At 43.1% G+C, this 18,948-nt stretch overlaps 1 protein-coding gene across 1 annotated transcript; it reads right to left on the bottom strand.

Annotated features, from left to right (window-relative positions):
* Positions 1 to 311: 311 nt before the first annotated feature.
* On the bottom strand, positions 312 to 18,864 carry LOC149342218 (uncharacterized). Its single transcript, XM_089544523.1, has 7 exons — positions 18,598 to 18,864; positions 12,623 to 12,657; positions 12,507 to 12,526; positions 10,578 to 10,617; positions 10,448 to 10,489; positions 9,263 to 9,380; positions 312 to 8,019 (listed from the first exon to the last, which is right to left on the bottom strand). Exons 1-7 carry the CDS (start codon positions 18,758 to 18,760, stop codon positions 7,973 to 7,975), a joined length of 465 nt encoding a protein of 154 aa, XP_089400649.1. The 5' UTR covers positions 18,761 to 18,864; the 3' UTR covers positions 312 to 7,972.
* Positions 18,865 to 18,948: the final 84 nt, after the last annotated feature.

Consider the following 18,948-nt stretch of genomic DNA (forward strand, 5'->3'; position numbering starts at 1 on the left):
GTCCTATCAAGTCTCAAAACCAGATGCATTTGCATGCTCCTCACTGTCCAAGCTGTGTGTTTTCCAGTACGAAAGCTTAAGTTGCTTGACTCCCAACATTTGCCGACATCACCAAGTGAAACTGGGCTAACGGAAGCGTAAGCATGGAGTGCTCTCCAAGTACAATTATTCTGCAAGACACTCGATTTTGCACCTTTTAATGATCCTCCTCTTGTCACACACATTCCCTTAACATACTTGCCAGCAATGCTTGGCTGCAAATCACATTTTTTCACAGTCTCTGCACAGAACACTTAGTCAACAGTCGAGAATTACGCCTGTGAGCCTTTATTAACAAAAAGAGATCCCAAGAATAACAGCAAGAGGTCTTGAAGGAAGACTGGGTAACAGACCTCTTTCACTTGTGTTAAATGGATGAAGACGACTCCATGTCCTTTAGGTCTTGAGCAAAAAGTGTTATTATAATATCAGCAGCGAGAGGAACCAGCACAGAAACAGAAAGAAGCCAAAAAGAGGAAATGGTAGGAACAACTGTCAAAACGTCTCATTTGCCTGCTGGCCTCAGAGTATTGACCATTGGCACAGTTGGGATTCCATTTCATGCGTTGTCGCCTCATTCAAGAGCAACACCCTCCCAACACGCAGTCTCTCTTTCATATTTTAAAGCACTACACCCAGGACATTGGGAGGAGAGAGTGGAGTTGGTTGCATGGCAACCCACATCCTGCATACACGTACACTGACCTGTGCCCAAGTATCGTACACGACCTCTATACACATCCCCAAAACTGTGCTCGTACACAGAAATAAGTATGTTTGTAACAGCAAATTTCAGAAACACATCCTTCAAATGATATGTTTTGTTCTCATCTGGTAGGAGGAGAACATCCTCCCTGCAAAACTGGTTGCAATTGCAAACACACTGTCATGTGTAGTGGGCATGCGTCTTTCCAACAGGTAACAGAGCTTTGGAAGTGTAACTGTCACAGTTGAATGAGCAGCTGCTGCAGTATACTATGCTCAGACATAGCAAATTGGGGCCACAGGCAGCATTCACAGCTTAGAAAGCCTGCACGACTCAAATTCACACGCACCCACAGACAAAATGCAAGTTCTCAGGAATAGCAAGGCAGCAACTGCATCGATGTGCTCAGTGCAATGCCCTTGAAGTTAATCAGCCACTAATATGGAAGCAGTTCCATATTTTTAAATATGGAACTGCTTTTAAAAATCAAAGTGCATAGCCTGCAATTCTTAAATCACCAGACAGCAACAAAAACATGCCACCTGACTTCATTCAAAGAGCCTTTCAAAGACACTCCATGAAAGTGATTGCAATTTTCAGCTTGAGTAACCGATGTGTAGTGCGAGCCAGCTTAGTGACAATGTTGCAGAAATCAGTTTTGTCATGAGAAATGATCGACCGTTGCACTAACCAAAAAAAATGAATTTACGGTGTGCCATGCACCATGCCATGGCAATGCAGTGCGCACCAAAATTTGCACAGGACTACACAGATTGAAATAAACAAAGAAACACCAGCACACACCATTGTACTGCAGCTACAGGGGTTCGTTCTCAAGCAGGCATTGCAGCACAAAGGAAAGATGAATACAAAAAATTACTTTTTTTTGTCTTTTCATTACTGTCCTAAACGAGCCGTTACTGCCACAACCAGTTGTTTTTTCTGACGGTGTTCTGTGATGTTATAAACAGCTGCAGTTGGAGTGAGACACCACAGCAGGTAAACAAACTGTAAGCCTCTGTCACAGGCACATCCGCAGTAAGAGGCTTTGCAAGTTCCACATACAACATCAGCATATTCACCCTACATGTTGCATAATGGCAGCTGCCCACATTCTCTTTTAAGAAAAATAAGAATGTACTTGAATCTTTGAACATTCCTGCTGTGTGTTCTGTTTTATGACAGGAGGCTGTACAAGAAGTGAATTTCACCCAAGGTGAAAAGTGGAATGACAACCTAGTAGTAGTTTCTCCTACCCACATAGTGCATGGCTCGTAAAAATATAGTGGACCAACCATTCCTCTTTGAAGACAGTGTGAACGAAGGGGGCTCGGAAATGGCCTCCTTGTGGTGGGATCAAGCAAGTACAGTTGACAGGACACATGACCGCAACTGCATAAGCCGTATATTAGTGGCAAGTGCGAGCTGCGAGGGCTCGCATCAACCAACAACTGCAACACCTCAGAGATATGGGGGTTGTGAAGAAAGTAAAAAAAAGCTCCCTCACTGCCAACAGAAGCAACAAGGGACCGAAAAATGCACTCTACACTTTTTTGTGCTACCAGCACAGTGCACCTTTCAGACTGTGTCAGTAGACCAAAAAAAAATTTGCTTTCTTCTTCCCTGGCTCACACACTCCATGAACTTCTGCAGCTAGGCACATTGCTGTAAATGTCTTGTGAGGTTCGCACATAAATAGCAATGTACTGAAAGGACACGTCAGCAGAGAATTGTGCTTTCTGATAACTGCTCTTTAGCAGCAGCAACAAATTTCTCTCGTATGGGGAGAGGTGGCCACCTACTGCAGTAGAGAACTGGTTTATTGGGGTTTAACGTTCCAAAGCAACTCAGGCTATGAGGGACACCTGCAGTAGAGAACTACGGAGTTGAAGGGTTATCTATGTTTCGCAGCACTCGATACGAGTTCTCAAATACCCCATGCACTACGGAGTAGCAACATTTGGCTCAGCAGTAGCCAAGTGGTCATGTGCAGTTTTTTATGACAGAATGTAATGTTGCGGAAGGCCTTGTTTCTTGTCACCATGAGCATAGTACTAAATAAAAATTCCTAAGGGCTTTTTATTCTCATATGACATTCATGAACAAAAATATGAAGACAGCTAGAAAATTTACTGCAGTGACTAGAGGCTGAATGTTTGGTGTGGTACATAAGTAGTGTTCTTTCTTTGTCCTGTGTTTCTGCGCTGTTTTTCCTTCTTTAAGATGCACCAACTTGCCTAAGTATCCACCTTAACACAACTAATTCTTAACTGAATGTCCAAAAAAGGCTTCGGAAACAATGCATGCAAATATATCAATTGATTATGCAAGCAAGAAGTGCCAGTTTGCACTGCCTGTTTGCAACAGCGCATTAAAGTTTTGGACCAACCAAAAGAACCAGTGGTCGACAGTTCCGAGTCCAGCAACTGATCAAAAAGTGCCATAACTTGTTTTGGTGATAACATATATTGTAATGGAAATAAAAGGATGTTGCTTTGTACAGCATGAATCAGGATATCACCAGTTAAATAAGAAATTATTATTTTAAACTCACATATAAAATAACGTAATACTTTATAATAACGTAAGCTCTCGGCTCAGTTGCAACTGAATATTGGCAAACACAACTCTGCTGTTAAATGCAATAGAAGCTCGATCATATGAATCTCATGGGGTCGCCTGAAATTCATATCACCAAAAACAAACAAAATTCGCATGCAGTATTTAAGCAGATCTGTTTTCGGCTGCAGGGGTTTACTTACGGCCGCATGTCACCACTGACTCACGACGTCAGTGATGTATACAGACCATGTGCTCACTTGCTCACGGTGCACACCGTAAAATTAAAATGCAGCCGTAAGTAAACCATAAACATACACTGCACACGGCGCATACCACGTGGCTGGCAATCACAGTGCTCGAGAGTGCAGTCACGGATGGCGTGTTCGTATCCTCCGCAGTGGGGTAGGGGGCTGTTTGTAACATCCGAATTTCTGCCCACTGCACATGATGCACTCTGGTTAGGGCATTTTATGAATTCGTGTCACACCGAAATTCGTATCGAACGGATCATATCATCTAGGTTCTACCGTGTATCGTAACTTTTGCTTTAAAAAGTGTTTTATGATGTGCTCTATATATATACTACTGGCAATGATGCCTCCGTTTCAGAAAAAGAAGTGGTGGGACACCAGGAGTCGTCATGACACGGCCGCAATGCATGCAAGCATAAGAAAGCACAGGGCATGTGTGCATTGATGTAAAAGTTGTGCAATAGTTCTGAAGGCATGTAACAAGATGACAATCATATGTAAAACGGAAGATTACTTTTTGCAAGTGGGCCCACATCTGGTTTTGTTTCCATAACTTTTCCACCATGCAATCACTTTCACACTCACTTCTTATCACTCCCAGCACTAAAAAAAGGAAATATCTGCCTATAGATGTAAAAATTTTAACAGAAAAGCTGCCACGAAATTTTTAATGCAACTTAGGCAAAATCAGAAACTTTGCAATACCAAGCTTCCCACCTCACTAAAGAAAGACGGGGTCTTCAAATCAGCTGCCACACTAATCACACTAATCATCAAAAGCATCTTGTCCAATACAGCACAACCTGATACGGTAGAACTGAATTTCAAAAGGCAGTGTTCTTCTGGAAATGCCACTGATGCCAATATTTCTTTGCTCTTTGAACTGCGATAGTATCAATGGATAGTATCAATGGTTTTTATGATAAAGAATGATTTTCAGTACATCTCAAAACATTCTGACAACTTTCGTTGTACCTGTTTTCATTCTTCTGAAATTGGTAGAAATAGATAAAAACCAATTCACCAAGAGAAGAAATGCACTGCAACTAATTTCAATTTTTACCTTCCCAACAAGCTAAATTATGAGCTCATTTTGACTGTAAAATGGCCCGTACCAACCCATCCAACTATGCGCATTAACAGAACAGAATTCTATGTGCACTGTTTTTGGTGTTTGTTTTTATCACCTAAACATCCAATCCCTGATGCAGCGTTTGCAGGACAGCTTGCTTGTGTGTGGAGGTTTACCAATTCTATGATGCTTTACTTGTTTCAGACTGGTGCTTATTCATTCAACAGATAAGTTCTCTCTTTACAATAAAATAAAATATTTATGCATGGCAGGAAAACTTTCATCAGTTAACTGTTCCTTCCTAAATGCATGTAGAGATGCATAATAAGGTAGACAAAGAGGATGCCTTCACAAATGCATATGTCACAAAATATTCCGCAATAGGATTTCTTGCAACATCTAAAAAACAAAGCATTTAATTTGGTAATTAATAAAATTCAACAAATTTACCCAGTGAAATAACTGAAAACACTATCGCTACAGGTAAAAACCTTTTTGAACTGTTGAAAATAATGTGCACCCTCTATATGCACATGCATTGTGCAAGGCTGTTTCAAGTAAACCTGCCATTCGCGACAGTGTTCCTTACGCTACAATCCAGAGTACGCACACTTTAATCCCAAGTTTTGTACCATTTTCCAAAAACGCACCAAACGAGAAACACGCTTTACATGACTGCACCTTCCCTTTTTGGTGGAAGTTTTCTTCTTATTTTAATCTCTAGCAAACAGAAACAAAAATGAAATCGTAGCATATATTTGAATAAAAGAAAGGAATGGGTTCACAGCATGGCAACAAGACATCTGTCAATCACCGGCAACCGCTGATGAACAGCAGACCACGCATGGTAACACAGTGGAATCTCGTTAATTAGAACTTGCAGTTGCAATTTCCCGGAAGGGATGCTTTGGCTGCACCACAATCATGCGAATTTCAAGGAAGGAAAGCGGCCAGTAATTCCAACGCATTAGCATGTACAGCCGTTTAATTTGAACAGGCTAAGCAGCCAACATGCCTTGGCCAGCAACGCAAGATGGCGCAGCACCTCGACTGTGGCCCAGCAGGGCATGGCTGCGTGCTAGTAACCATGACAATCAATCACGTGGCCAGTTTCAGTGCACCATTATTGCAGAGATGATGGCACAGAGTGCATGTGCAGCAGGCCATTACAGCCCACGACCATCTGGTAAGCAATGTTAATAAAACTGAAAAAAGAAATGCCACAAAGAATACAGCGTATCAGCACCTTGCCCTGAAGGGCCTCCATTCAATTCCAACTTCCCATAATTTTAACATATTTTCATGCCTCCTGCAAGTTAAATTATCGAAATTCATCTAGTCAACGGCTGGAACTATATATTACAAACGTTTTGTTTTAACTGCATGTTTTTGTGTGTAAAACAAAAAGGAACAAACACAGACCCCAGTTTTTCGGGACCAGCGACAAACACTACACTCCCGCCCCCCCATGCACTGTGTTAAATGAAGGAAAAGACAAGTAGTGATGCTTCGTCCATCGTCCACCGGATTTCATGCATTGCTACCAGACTAGCTAGGCTTCTACAGCAAAAACTGATAAACAAAATCTGAAAGGCGCAGGTACTTTTTACACGATTCACACTCAACTCGTGTAAAAGGCAATATGCTGTGCTCCATAAAGTACAGCTACTTCACACTGTCTTCAGCCCCAGAACATTCAAGGATATCAACTGCGAGAAAGACATTGTGAGAAAAATTTTAGCATTTTTGCATTACATTACGTACTTTAAACTGACTCAACGGACCAAGCTTTGGCACTGAAATCAACCAAAGCTGGGCCTGTATGCTTCGATGCCCCCTTAACGCATCCACCCCCAAAAGAAATATACGCTAACCTTGTGTTATGTGCCAAGTGACTACACAGTATGTACAAGCAGCTTAGCCCAGGGGCACTAGAAAGCGAAGTACAAAAGTAATGGCAGGACTTTGCACACACCTTAAGACAGAATTGGGCAGTCCTCCTCTTTTTTTTTTTGTCATCCGTCTAGCACAACCGAATGCATCAGAGCTGCACAAGTCCCACAACAAAGGGCACTGTGCCCAAACATTCCAGCGTATGTTCAGCAGGTTCACTCCTCAGAAATGCGCAACCTTCCTCGGCCAAAGAAGGCCACAGTTACAGCCATCAAAACTCCACTCGCAGCAAGGGCTTTCCCTGTGTTTGCACAACTCTCAGAATTACTGTGGTACAAAATGAGAGAAGGAGAGAGAGTGAGAGACTAGTAACTGCAAGTAACAACCATGGCATGTCACTTCCACAACTCAAACGGCGTAACCTACCGACCTCAGGAAATCAGTGACCGTGCTACCGGAAGTTATGTACAGATTTATCCCGGTAAAATTACAAGCCTGCATTATGCAGTATGAAGATGACATCTGTGTTGGAAGGTCTAAATCTAGTGGCTCCCGAACGCTGCGATGGGATAGCAAGAGCCTGCAGCTTCAAAGTGGAATGTGTAAAATGAGGGCCTTGTGAAACAAAGCGATGATCAACACCGTTGCGTGTAGGACCACTGTTACACAGGCGCGCACATCACTGAAAGAGACATCCGTGGATTCCCACACTGCACTTGTGCGTACCAGCCTCTCGAAGCAGTGTGGAGCGCAGGAGTACTGAAACCAGTGGACATTTCAATACCTGCTGACCCTACCATGGCAGCACACACAGAGTCCACAAAATCCTTGGAAAGGGAGAAACTGTAGTCACAATAATATCTGCTGAGAAAGAAAGAAAAAAAAAAACCTTCCCATTTCAACCAGCCAGAGCGGGGTTGAAGCTTAAGCTGAAACTGTCGAAACTGACGTCACACAAATACTAAGAGCTTGGTAACTGAATGTGTATCAGATAAGTTGTCACTGCGTTGCATGAAGGCAGCACAGACTTTAAGGAAAAAAGAAACATGAAACACCACAGCACTGGGCACCAAAGGCTCAGCTGAAAGCAGCAGCGCAGAAAAGAACACAAAAAGCAGCAGCTCGGAGCCCGAGTGGAATACAACAGTGGAAATGGGATGACAAAAGATAGAGGGAAATGTCTTTTCCTCTGTGCCAGCAGGAAAGCAGCCCTGGGGTGACGATACCTGCCACCTTTTGTCGTCGATGTCCATGGCAGTGGTCGCTCTTGTTGTCGCGATGCTGGTGGTGAAAAGCTACACTCCAAGGGCGGGAGGGACCTCCCTTGCCTCACACTACCCCAGCACGGCTGCTGCACCATCTCACCCCCAGTCACTGCAATCCCGCCAAAGAAGTGTTTCACAGCTGCTTCGGGGCATAGTCTGCGTAGTCGTCACTTCACCCTATCCTTCAGTCTTTCAAGGAACCGTTGATTGTCACCACCACTTTCCTGGACCCTGAAACAAAACAATAACAGCATGCCTGAACTTTGTGCACAAAGAAACACCATTATGATTAAGGCCCCAAGTTTTCTGCGGAAAAAAATTTTAAATTGCGCAAACTAAGAACAAAGGATCTGCAATATTCTGCATGTGGCCTTTCGAGCAGCAATGGCAGCCATGCAGCCACTTCTCGCCTCACTGCTTTGTGTTTTGTACTGCACAGTTCTGTGCCCACTCATCTTTTTTTTTTTTTTTTCCCCTACTCCTCATGGCTCTTTCATTACTTTCTTTTCCTTCTCAACGGCCCACCAACCTTCTTTCCGCCTATGCAGCAACTATTTCCACACCAGTGCGTGTCGGTTGCTTCTCCTCGCAGTTTAGAGGGTGAGCTCTACATGGGGCTCTAAAATTTCGTCTCCATCAAAAATCGACCACCGCGGCAGGGATCAAACCTGCGCTTTTCGGGCCAGCAGCCAAGCGCCATAACCACAGAGCCACAGCAGCAGCTTTTGTCTGAAAGTATATGGAAACAGGTTATAGCTACAATTTCTGACCATTACAATGCGAAAAAGTTTTAAAACAAACTGAAGTGCCCTACACTGAAATACAACCTCTCAAGCCTTTATGTGGCAGGTACAAAGGCACTGAGCTTCTTAAAACTGTTTTTGGCGGGCCTAAAACTCAACACAAATAACACAATGTATGGGGTAACAAAAGTATCATGACAATATCAGTATAGTGGAAGGTTTTCACGTAGATCAATAGCACCCAAACTTCAAATGCTTCTAGTTCCCACACCCAAAACTTCAATCTTGTTATTGAAAAAGTTAAACAAATAATGTGACATGTTGTAATTGACATCAGCACAAGCTCTGATGCCAACAGGTAAGTGGCTCAACAGCAAATCATTTTCTACGGTCCTAACAGAGCAACAAGACAAGTGGACATAGTGTGCACACTGCTACACAATCTTATATTGTGTGTTGTAAATCCGGTAAGACAAATTTTCCAGCCAATTTTGCTTCTTGGCTCAAACAGTGTATCTACTTCAAAAGGCATAGCTTTATTTGCATTGAAAGCAAATATGATAATTAAGTCAAAATTCTCTTTTTGACCAGAAGGGAGGTGGCAGGTATAATGATTAATCGTAAGGTTTATTAAAATATAGAAGCTCGAAAAACATAACAGCTGCACTTCTGTAAAGGCCAGCAAGGTTAACAGGAAAATAGAAAAAAAGAAAAAGATGAAAGATACTGACCTGCCCTGTTTCTATGCTCGCAGAGCCAAATGCCCTGCCAGGTGCCCAGGTTGAGCTTGCCATCCGTGATCGGAATGGACAGGCTCGACCCAAACAGGATAGCCTTGATATGGGCAGGCTGCAGAGAACACCACATGGGCAAACATGACAGTGAGAGAAGTTAATGAATGCAGCAACGCCAAACTGCAGGTGCAATTTAACATTACAAAATGCGATACAATCAACATGTGTTGCCTCCCCAATATTATGACTGCAAGCACTGACATCACATAAGCGGCTGCTCTTAACTATTTGGTGGATGGGTAAGGCGCTGCAAGAAACAAAAGAGCAACACCTTTGCACTTTGCAAATGCTCCACTCAATGCAGGGCCATGTAATTTGGCTGCGATATTCAGTGACGCACCCTACCCACCAAATGTGTAAATGTGGCATCCTTGAAGGGTCAACCGGTGCCTCTTTACACCAGCGTTGACACTACCACCAGTAGAAAAATTAGACAAGTTGGTATCGTAGCACCTTAAGGGAAGTGTGGTACAAAAAGATGAAAACTTAGAAGAGAAAATCAGAAGAGTGCAAATACGGGCTGGTTAGTACATGTTTGAAGAATTGGAAAAAAACAGCGCAACAGGAGACGAGACAAGAGCGCTGGTGTTTGTCCTTCTCTTGTCTAGCCTTCCGTCACTCTTTTTCTTCTAAGAATCGAAAAAAAACAGTGCATTTCCTGCTGTTTCCTTCCTAAATCTAAATCTATTTTGTGTGCACGTTCCTAACTTATGACCGCCAGAACCGAACGACACCAGAAAGCTAGCACGTGGAAACTGGACTTGCTTATTTTCTGGCCGCCACAACAAACTTGTGGTTCTTCACAGCCAGTCAGTCTATTTCTGCCTTCTGAACGTGTTAACGTTCACACTTGATGGAAGCATTCCAAAGCAAAAACTGGAAGTGCCCACTCTAATGGTCATCCAGTGCTAGAGTGAGCACCTGATGGAGTTAGATCACAGCACTGCAGAGCGTCACACAAGAGTGATGTCCACATTACTGTGTATGTGCAAGAAGTACAGGCACCACGATGGCTCCCCACACTTCCTGCACCTGGTCATTAGTTAGCAAGCATCGAACATGTGGTCAACTGGTTTCCACTTTAGCAGCGAGTGGCTGTCTACATGCTGAAAGGCACCTTACCATGTCATCAGGACCTTCACACGAGTGCTGGTACGGTAGGTTCTGAAAAGAATTTGACAGACAATTGAAGACACACACAGACAGTTGTGACAAACAATATTTGAACAAGTATCAATTTCATAGCACTTACCTCTGGTACTAACTTATTCATGAAGTTCTCTACATCATCTCTGAAAATAACAATTGCTGATTAAAAATCAACCAATTTATATATTAGTCACATGTTACTCAAAGCACTAGAGAAGTCTGTCAACCTAACACATTAAAAAAGAAAAAGTGAGACAGATTCAGAAGTACAGAAAAAATTCTAGAAGATTTTCCTAAAAGCACTGGACTAACACTGTTCCCACTTAAAGTTGTTGACCAATTCGCTCTCGCCCCACCATCTGATCCACTAGCCGTCCTGGTTAGCTTAGTTGGCAGAGTGAGGCAGTGGTCACAGGTTCAAACCCCAGGCACGGGTGAATTTTCTTAAACTACAAAGCTTCTATGAAGTGTAGCCATATGGCTGCGCTCAGGTGAGTGGTAGTAATCCCTCATTACAAATCAATCCACTCCACCTCGGAGGATTCCCCTAAAACATTTTACCATTGCATCATTCTGTCCTCCATTGCATTATTTGACAAGAAAATCATATATCTGTTTTACTAACTGACTGTGGCACTCAGTAATCAATGCCTTATCATCCCCATCTTCTGTGGCTCGTTTTCTTCTCTTATGAGCTTCATATATATTTTGCACAAGTAGAACAGACCATAGCTGAAGTAGGCACCTGTCTTCTTCCTCTCCATGTTCTCAAGCCCTGTTTTTGTGCTGTTTTTCACCCTATTATACAACACCACCAACGATGCACAAACTCCAAAGCCTTTATACCATAACAGCCTTATTCAAGACACAACAACACAAGCGCTCACTCACAACTGAACATTGCAAGTGAGTGCTTGCCAACCACTTTGCCCAAGCTGCCATGTTAGTAAGGGTTTTTATTACTCAAACAGAAAATGTTGAGAACGGATGGTTAGGCTATAACAGGCGCCTTAGTGAGAAGTGCTTCTAGTAATGCAAAACTCTGCACCTCTCTATTTACAAATGCTGCCTGCACAGTTTTCCTTAAATAGCGGCCTTAAGGGCACTTTAGATTGTGACTGAATCCAATCGACAAGCTAGGCTGAGACACAGTCCCACTCAACCCTGATCAGCGAGTTAGCCTACTACATGCCAGATGACATTGCACACACCTAAGAATGTAAAAGCTTCACCAAAACAAATGAGTTTGTTACCAAGTGTAAACAAAGCAACAACCCTTGATTGAAATATTACCACATATTTTTAAATTATGTGAAAGCAAGCAGTTTGGCCACTTTAATATCAGTTTTCTTTTGAACGTTTCTTGATCACGATGGTAAGAAAGAAAGCTTCTCAATCCAGATTGGAAACCTCAATCAAACTTGGGGAACTGGAACCAACTTGGTATCGAGCAAGGCCAGGACTGTGCTGACATGCACTTGAAATTAGCCTTGTAGCTATGCCAGATCAACATAGAGTTCAATCTTAACTCACTCAATTATGATCGAATGTGCCTACATGAAAGCGGTATTAAATATTCCGTTTTTTGTAAAAATACACAGCCCAGCAGATTCACTGGTGGGTCATATATGTGGCTTTCGCTTCACCCATGGCACCTTTAAGCCTGTTTCACATGCAAGCGAAAACACTTGGGATTTCTGCCACCACGGCATAATGGTGCAAAAGCCTGTTTCAAGTGGCCAAAGCGGCAAGGCTCCAACAAGCTGGAAATTTAACATCGCACTGCTTGTCGCAGAATTCACTCAGTCGCAGAGTTTGCTCAGTCGCTTGCACATAAAAAAGCCTTTATGCTCCACAGGTGCAATGGCAATGGCTCCCTAGCAAAGCAAAACAAACGCAATGCACAGCTTTGAAGCCACCCTGGTGTCCTGTGCCTTTCTGACAAAAGCTATATATAGTACATACATGGCGTATCATTGTGTGTGGATGCTACGTGTGGTTAAGAAAGCATAATGATGGACGTTGAGCTCACCTAACATCTGGATCCCAGTTCTAGGAAGAACAAAAAGGAAGAGATAAAGATATGTTAGCAAGAAAAGTGCTTCCATCTGAAACCAAGTGGTCATGAGATCGCGAGAAGATGCTCACCTCATTCAGTGCCAAACTTGCAGACGTGTGCATAACTGAAACGGTAAAACATTTAGCACATATTGAAAACTGCGAGCAAGTTGATGTAATAAAGGCTCACCCAGAGCAGCATAAACGGTCAGTCAATACAGGCTCTCTACCATCTGACAACACCAAAAAGTACCAGTAGGCTGGAATCATTATCACCGCTACCCAACAGAATGCACTAAAAAGCAAATTATTGAAATGTTAGAGTGACACTGAGAAGAGCTCCAGCAAATTACTGTTCTTAGTAAATATTGATTCTCTGTATTCTTCTGGGTATGTTAACATTTGTCCAGCACCAAAGGATGCATTTATGACTGAGAAAATTGCATTGATTCAAACTCTTGACGTTCATACCGAGGACCACGCCTGTGTCCCAACCTGAGTACCTTTTGAAAACGTCCCTTTGGAGACACATGACCGGCCAAAAGGGATGTTTTTGAAAGGGATGGAAGTTGGAATACGGGCCTTGGTAGCCACCGTTTTGAAGTGAATAGTGGTGCAGCATAGCCTCAGGGATCTGTGCCAAAAATTCAGTTTCAACACATGCACTTTACTTGTGAAATTGGCTCGTGATGACGACACCTGTATTTTGCTTATAGTCTTTTCTACCTTAGAAAAGGACCGTTACCGATGAGAGTGGTCTCTCAGTCATTATAATGCTATAGTCTATAAATATCAGCCAACTTTAATTTGTCCAAAGTGTCCCTTCAATGTAGAAAAAAATCTTCTGTCCTCATACAAATTCAGAGTAGCCTTATTTATCAAAAGTAAATAAGAAACTAAAACACTCCGATGCTTCATGGAACAAAATTCATAACAGCATAGATAACTTCCTCACTCCACTGGATCTCTAATCACAACTCAGTTTTTTATTAACAAGCATTTAAAAGAGTACTACTATGAAAAGCTCGCCAAAGAAAGCTGCTGTCCTAGAAAGATGCCAACTCTACCATCTAGAAGGGGCACTGTATGCTTCGAACTGCAGCTGCTTTAGAACGTGCACAAGGTTACGCTTTAATTTTTAGCACTATTCACCTTCTGATGTTCCCATTTTCAATCAAAATCCTATGAATGGTACTTCGAGACACCTCAGGAACCAAAATGCGGAAACCACCGAGAGTGATTCTCCCCGCATCATTTCTTCAATCTTCGCAACTGTCTTGACGGAAATTGAAGGTTGCCCGCTTTTTTCTTCATTATGAATTTAAGTGCGACTAGCTATAAACTCCAAACACCATTGTCGGATGTTTTTGACATCCATGCAGGAGTCTCTGTACACCTCCACCAATTGGCAAAGAATTTCAACAATCGAATAATTGCACGAACTCTGGACCCTACGGTAGCAGCAAGCGGGAGGTCTATTACACAAATGGCTGACCAGCGGGCAAGCACTAGCTTGTTTTGGAGAGGAGGGAGCTGCGAACAGAGCAGTGCGACCAACAGTCGCGCTAACAGCTTTCCTGCAGACCCAGCGCTTTGGAGACCTTAACTTTGAAACTGTCATTCGTATACATGCTGTCTTCATACCATAGTGGCACAGCTGTTAGATAAACTGGGATAAAGAGTGCTGAATTTCCTTACCTACCCAGCTGATTTTTGACATGTAATGATAAATTAGTCTAGCAGTGATGCAAACCAATGTCAGTGAAAATCAAACACAAAGTGTGGGTACTCAAATGGATGAACTTAGTGCAGCAAAGCTGCTACTTGAGCATGAGCAGGTGAAAAGCAAGACAGTGCCAAGAGGTCGTATGTCCAGGTTGCCCAGCAATGGAGGACCACAACCACGATTCATAAGCACGAATGCGGAATTGCCACACAATTGACATATCCTGGTTACTCTGCAATGTAGTGCTGCCTCTTGATGTAGGGTGCCAGTAAGTGAAACACCACTGAGAGTCGCACCTCACAACACGTAAAAAAAAGAAGTAGAATGTGGACAAGTACACGGCGTCTGGTCTCGAGTTACAGTCACGCAGTTTACTTGCTTCTTGTTCAGGACAAAGACCAGCAGAAGTGACAGGAGACTGAATTTGGTTTAGTGGTTTATTGGGGTTTAACGTCCCGAAGCAACTCTGGCTATGAGGGACGCCGTAGTGAAGGGATCCGGAAATTTCGACCACCTGGGGTTCTTTAACGTGCACCGAAATCGCGCAGCACACGGGCCTCTAGAATTTCGCCTTCATCGAAATTCAGCCGCCGCGGCCGGGATCGAACCCGCGTCTTTCGGGTCAAAGGAGACTGAATTTGGACCTGCTGCTAAGCACTTCTTAATATTTCATGTCTCCTGAGAGACTGTCAGCGACTCCGTGAGAGACTACAGTACAGTCAGTTTCTTTACTGCATGAAGCAATTCACAGGTCTATAATGCCCCATGCTACTCAACTGACACTGTGAAAATAGGCTTGTCACCCAAGAATCCAGACACTGATCAAGCTACAGACACAGAACATTCAAAACAAAGCAGCTCTAGCTTGCTGTTTCCCACAATCACTGTCAATGCTGTGCTGTAAGATTATGCACTGGGAACGCTGTTTCTAGGAGTGCGTGAATATTCGATAATTTTCAGGTTTAGCAAACCTTGGCTTCATGCCCAATATTGGAGGCCATGGCTCTAACTATCGTCTGTCTTATTAGGCGAGATTCAGTGCTCATTTGTGCGCTGCCATCATCAGCAGCAAAAAAGTAACTTTCCTATGTTTATAACATGACGGTCACAGAGCTAATATACTGACATCGGGTTGCATGTCCCCTAATGGAGATCAGTGCTGAGTCTTTCGAAAGCTACAGCTTTAGTTCCACTTTCATCGCCGCCGCTAGCACTCTGCTGTTTTGCACGAATGTTCGCTTGTACAAATAGTTACACAAGTAGCGAATACTGACAAAATTATTCCATTGGTATTCGATTCAGTTTTTTACTGTGCTATTTGTGTTCGATTTGGTAGCAAAGCCAGGCGATTCATATTCAATTCGGTTTCGGAAAAGTGTTATTTGCACATCCTGTAGTAGATGCAATTCTGGATAAGCAGTCTGACTGAGTTGAAGTTACTTCAAATAAATAGTACCATTAGCGCATCAGCAAACCTAAAACGCCTCATGTATTGTATCAGGAACTGAACAGCCTGCATGAAAAGACACCACCACCACTCATCATCACCATCAGCAGCAGCAGCCTAATTATATCCATTGCAGGACAAAAGCCACTTCTATATTAACCCTGTCCTGTACTGGCTGCGGCCAGTTCATCTCACCAAATTTCCTAATCTCATCTGCCCACTGACCTTTTCCGCCCCCTGCCATGCTTGTCTTCTCTTGGAATCCATTCCGTTACCTTAAAGGCCCATCAGTTAGCTTGCCTTCGGATTACATGCCCTGCCCACGCCCATTTCTTCTTCTTGATTTCGGTTTGGTTTAGGTTTGGTTTATGGGGTTTAACGTCCCAAAGTGACTAAGGCTATGAGAGACGCCGTAGTGGAGGGCTCCGGAAATTTCGACCACCTGGGGTTCTTTAATGCACACTGACATCGCACAGTACACGGGCCTCTAGAATTTCTCCTCCAAAGAAATTCAACCGCTGCGGCCGGGATCGAACCCGCGTCTTTCGGGTCAGCAGCCGAGCACCATAACCACTGATCCACCGCGGCGGCTAGGGTGTTCATAACTCCCGTCTATTCCCTGATCCACTCCACTCTCTTCCCACCTCTCAATGTTCAATTACCATTTTCCTTAACATAGCTTGCTGTACTGTCCTCACCTTAAATTCAAGCCTTTTCATTCCAAGTTTCTGCCCCATATAGGGAAGCATACAACTGTTTCATACCTTCTTCTTGAGGGATACTAGTAAGGTGCTATTCATGACCTAAGAGTACCTGCCAAATGCACTATACCCAATTTTTATTTGCCTGGACTACTATCATGGTCCGGGTGACCGGTTACTACCTGCCCCAAGTAGATGTACTCCCTGACAACTTCCAGTGAAACTTCCAACTCAATCCAATTTTTGTTCTGAGCAAAAACCAGTTTTATGGCTCTTTCTCGGTTTGTTGATATTTGTCCAACAGCAAAAGACGCATCTATCACAAAGAAAATTACATTTAAAAATCTTCCCGCCGCTCAATTCAAACTCATGGCATCTACACTGAAAGGACTGTGTGATCATCGTTTCTAATTAAATGATGGTGTAGCCTAGCCTATGAGATCTGCACCAAGAAAACTGTCGCAGTCTAATTGCGAAATCGGCCAATGAAAGCGACACCTGTCTCATTTCTCGGCCTTTTCTAGCTGGCGATAACTCTGCTTTTAGTGAAAGTAGCGTCAGTGTGTATAGAATGCAGTGATCTATCTATACAGACCAATTTCAATTTGTACTCAGAGTCTATTTGAACAACAGTGAGTACGGTAGATTACTACACAAAAAAGAACCTCAAGGAAAAGAAAACATGTACGGCAAGAACGACAGGTGATAACAGCACATACAGGATATCAGCATACTTCTAACGCTGCACTTCATGGGCCACGCACACAGAGTTACAATAAGCTTCATGATCAACATAAAAAAAAACAAAGCTAGAAAGCTGAACCTGGAAAATAAACAAAAGTTTCCTCTGGCTTCTACTATCAGGTGACAGAGTAAGCAAACAATTCAGTATTGTACAAAAATTCTTAGGAGATTACCTCGAGTACCTACATTTGGTTTTTTCAAAAGACTCATGACATGACATGGTACTCGCATTTTGCATATTAAAAAATATATATATTCTGAACATGAACATGGTATCCATAGAATTGAAATATACCAAAGTTACGTTGCCTTTTGGAGCCGTTCTGTCCAATGTATATATGTACAGATCCTTCAACAGCTCTGATGTCATGTCACAAGCCACTGTATCTGATGAAAAATTCTTTTCAAGTAGAGTTTTCCCGTAATGACTAGTACATTTTAAACAAATACATATCCTTCAATGGGTAGTATCAGAGGAGGACAAACTCTTGGAATGCTTCAGGATAGTGCTCTGCGTAGCAGCGCTTACATCGACTGTGTAACAATTGAAGTTCTGAAATAACTCAGTTCTTAGTCAACATGTCACATCTTGGCCACTAGGCTCAAAAACCAGCTGCTTTCAGCATTTTAAAAGCTGAAAAACTGTTGAAAAACATGTAAATAGGTTTACTTTTATGTAATTTTCATTTTCACCAGTTTCATATCAGATTCCTACACGCACACAATTGTAATCAGTGATCTTCACGCACAGTTTTAGTGGGACATGCGACACCCAGTATAAGGGCAGTTCACGTGCGTAGACGTAAAGGAAGCCAGCTGAGCCACGGTACTAAGGTCACTACAAAATAGCCCGCACTAAGCAACCTAGATAAGCAACGGCAGAAGTGTGGGGAGAGCGCAGCGCCGATAAAACAATGGGACAAGAACGTAATATGCGAGTAGAATAAGAATGAATTGTCTGTCCCCACACTATGCGCGCATTTCTATTGTATAACATCCGCGTCTGACACTTTGTAAAAAAAAATAATTTAAAACAATTGACTGAAACTGCTGTGGCAACGAGCTAAACAACTGCCACCAAAATATCTCGCTAAGTTCCGTAACATGTCGTTCACATGATATTTTTTCTAAATCGGCAGGCAGGAAGGTCAGATTACGAGGGAGGCCTGGCAATGCAGGGGAACAAGATCACGCGTGCATCAAGGAATAATTACGGCCTTCTTCAAGGACAAACGTATGGGTGTTCTTGATGCTCGTGGTTTGGGCAACAAACAGAGCGACATACACGGGTGAACAATTTCAGCGCGGTGTTCATGTGCCGCTGCGTTGCGCCAATAAAAAACGTTCGATTGGTGAAAAAAGCCGAAGTTACCACCGTGGAACCAGTCTCACGGCTTACAACATGAGGGAAGTAGGCAGTTACGAGACGACCAGGTTGGTTGCTTACTCTGTATGTGAAAGAGGCCGACGGCGAACTGGGAAATCTCTGGCACTTGTTTCACAACCTCGTCCGTTATCAGATGACCACCCCGATGTTGCGGCCTAAGGTTGATCTTCCTCTGTACCCAAGAAGAACCGTGCCTTATTCCACTTCCACTGGCTGTCGCCATCACTTCCGAATCAGATGGGATCGCTCTCCACGAGAACTTTTTATCGGCTCATCTTTTTTTCTGCACATGTGGACATATGTGCTGCACGCTCTCGCTGCGCACCCCTGAGGGAGAAAAATGGCGTGCGCCACCTGACCTCAGTTCTGGTAGACAGAGATTTGGACATTTACAGCACGTTGCAAATTAAA

The sequence above is a fragment of the Amblyomma mixtum genome, chromosome 5 (assembly GCF_055824585.1).
Source record: "Amblyomma mixtum isolate Tamu chromosome 5, ASM5582458v1, whole genome shotgun sequence".
Classification (NCBI taxonomy): Eukaryota; Metazoa; Arthropoda; class Arachnida; order Ixodida; family Ixodidae; genus Amblyomma; species Amblyomma mixtum.

Excerpts from the sequence above, each read along its gene's own strand:
- LOC149342218 (XM_089544523.1), bottom strand. The coding sequence starts at position 18,760 with ATGGCGACAGCCAGTGGAAGTGGAATAAGGCACGGTTCTTCTTGGGTA. Across the intron at positions 12,658-18,597 it reads CGGCCTCTTTCACATACAGA|TTATGCACACGTCTGCAAGT; the intron begins GTAAGCAACCAA and ends TTACCGTTTCAG. Across the intron at positions 12,527-12,622 it reads CAAGTTTGGCACTGAATGAG|AACTGGGATCCAGATGTTAG; the intron begins GTGAGCATCTTC and ends TGTTCTTCCTAG.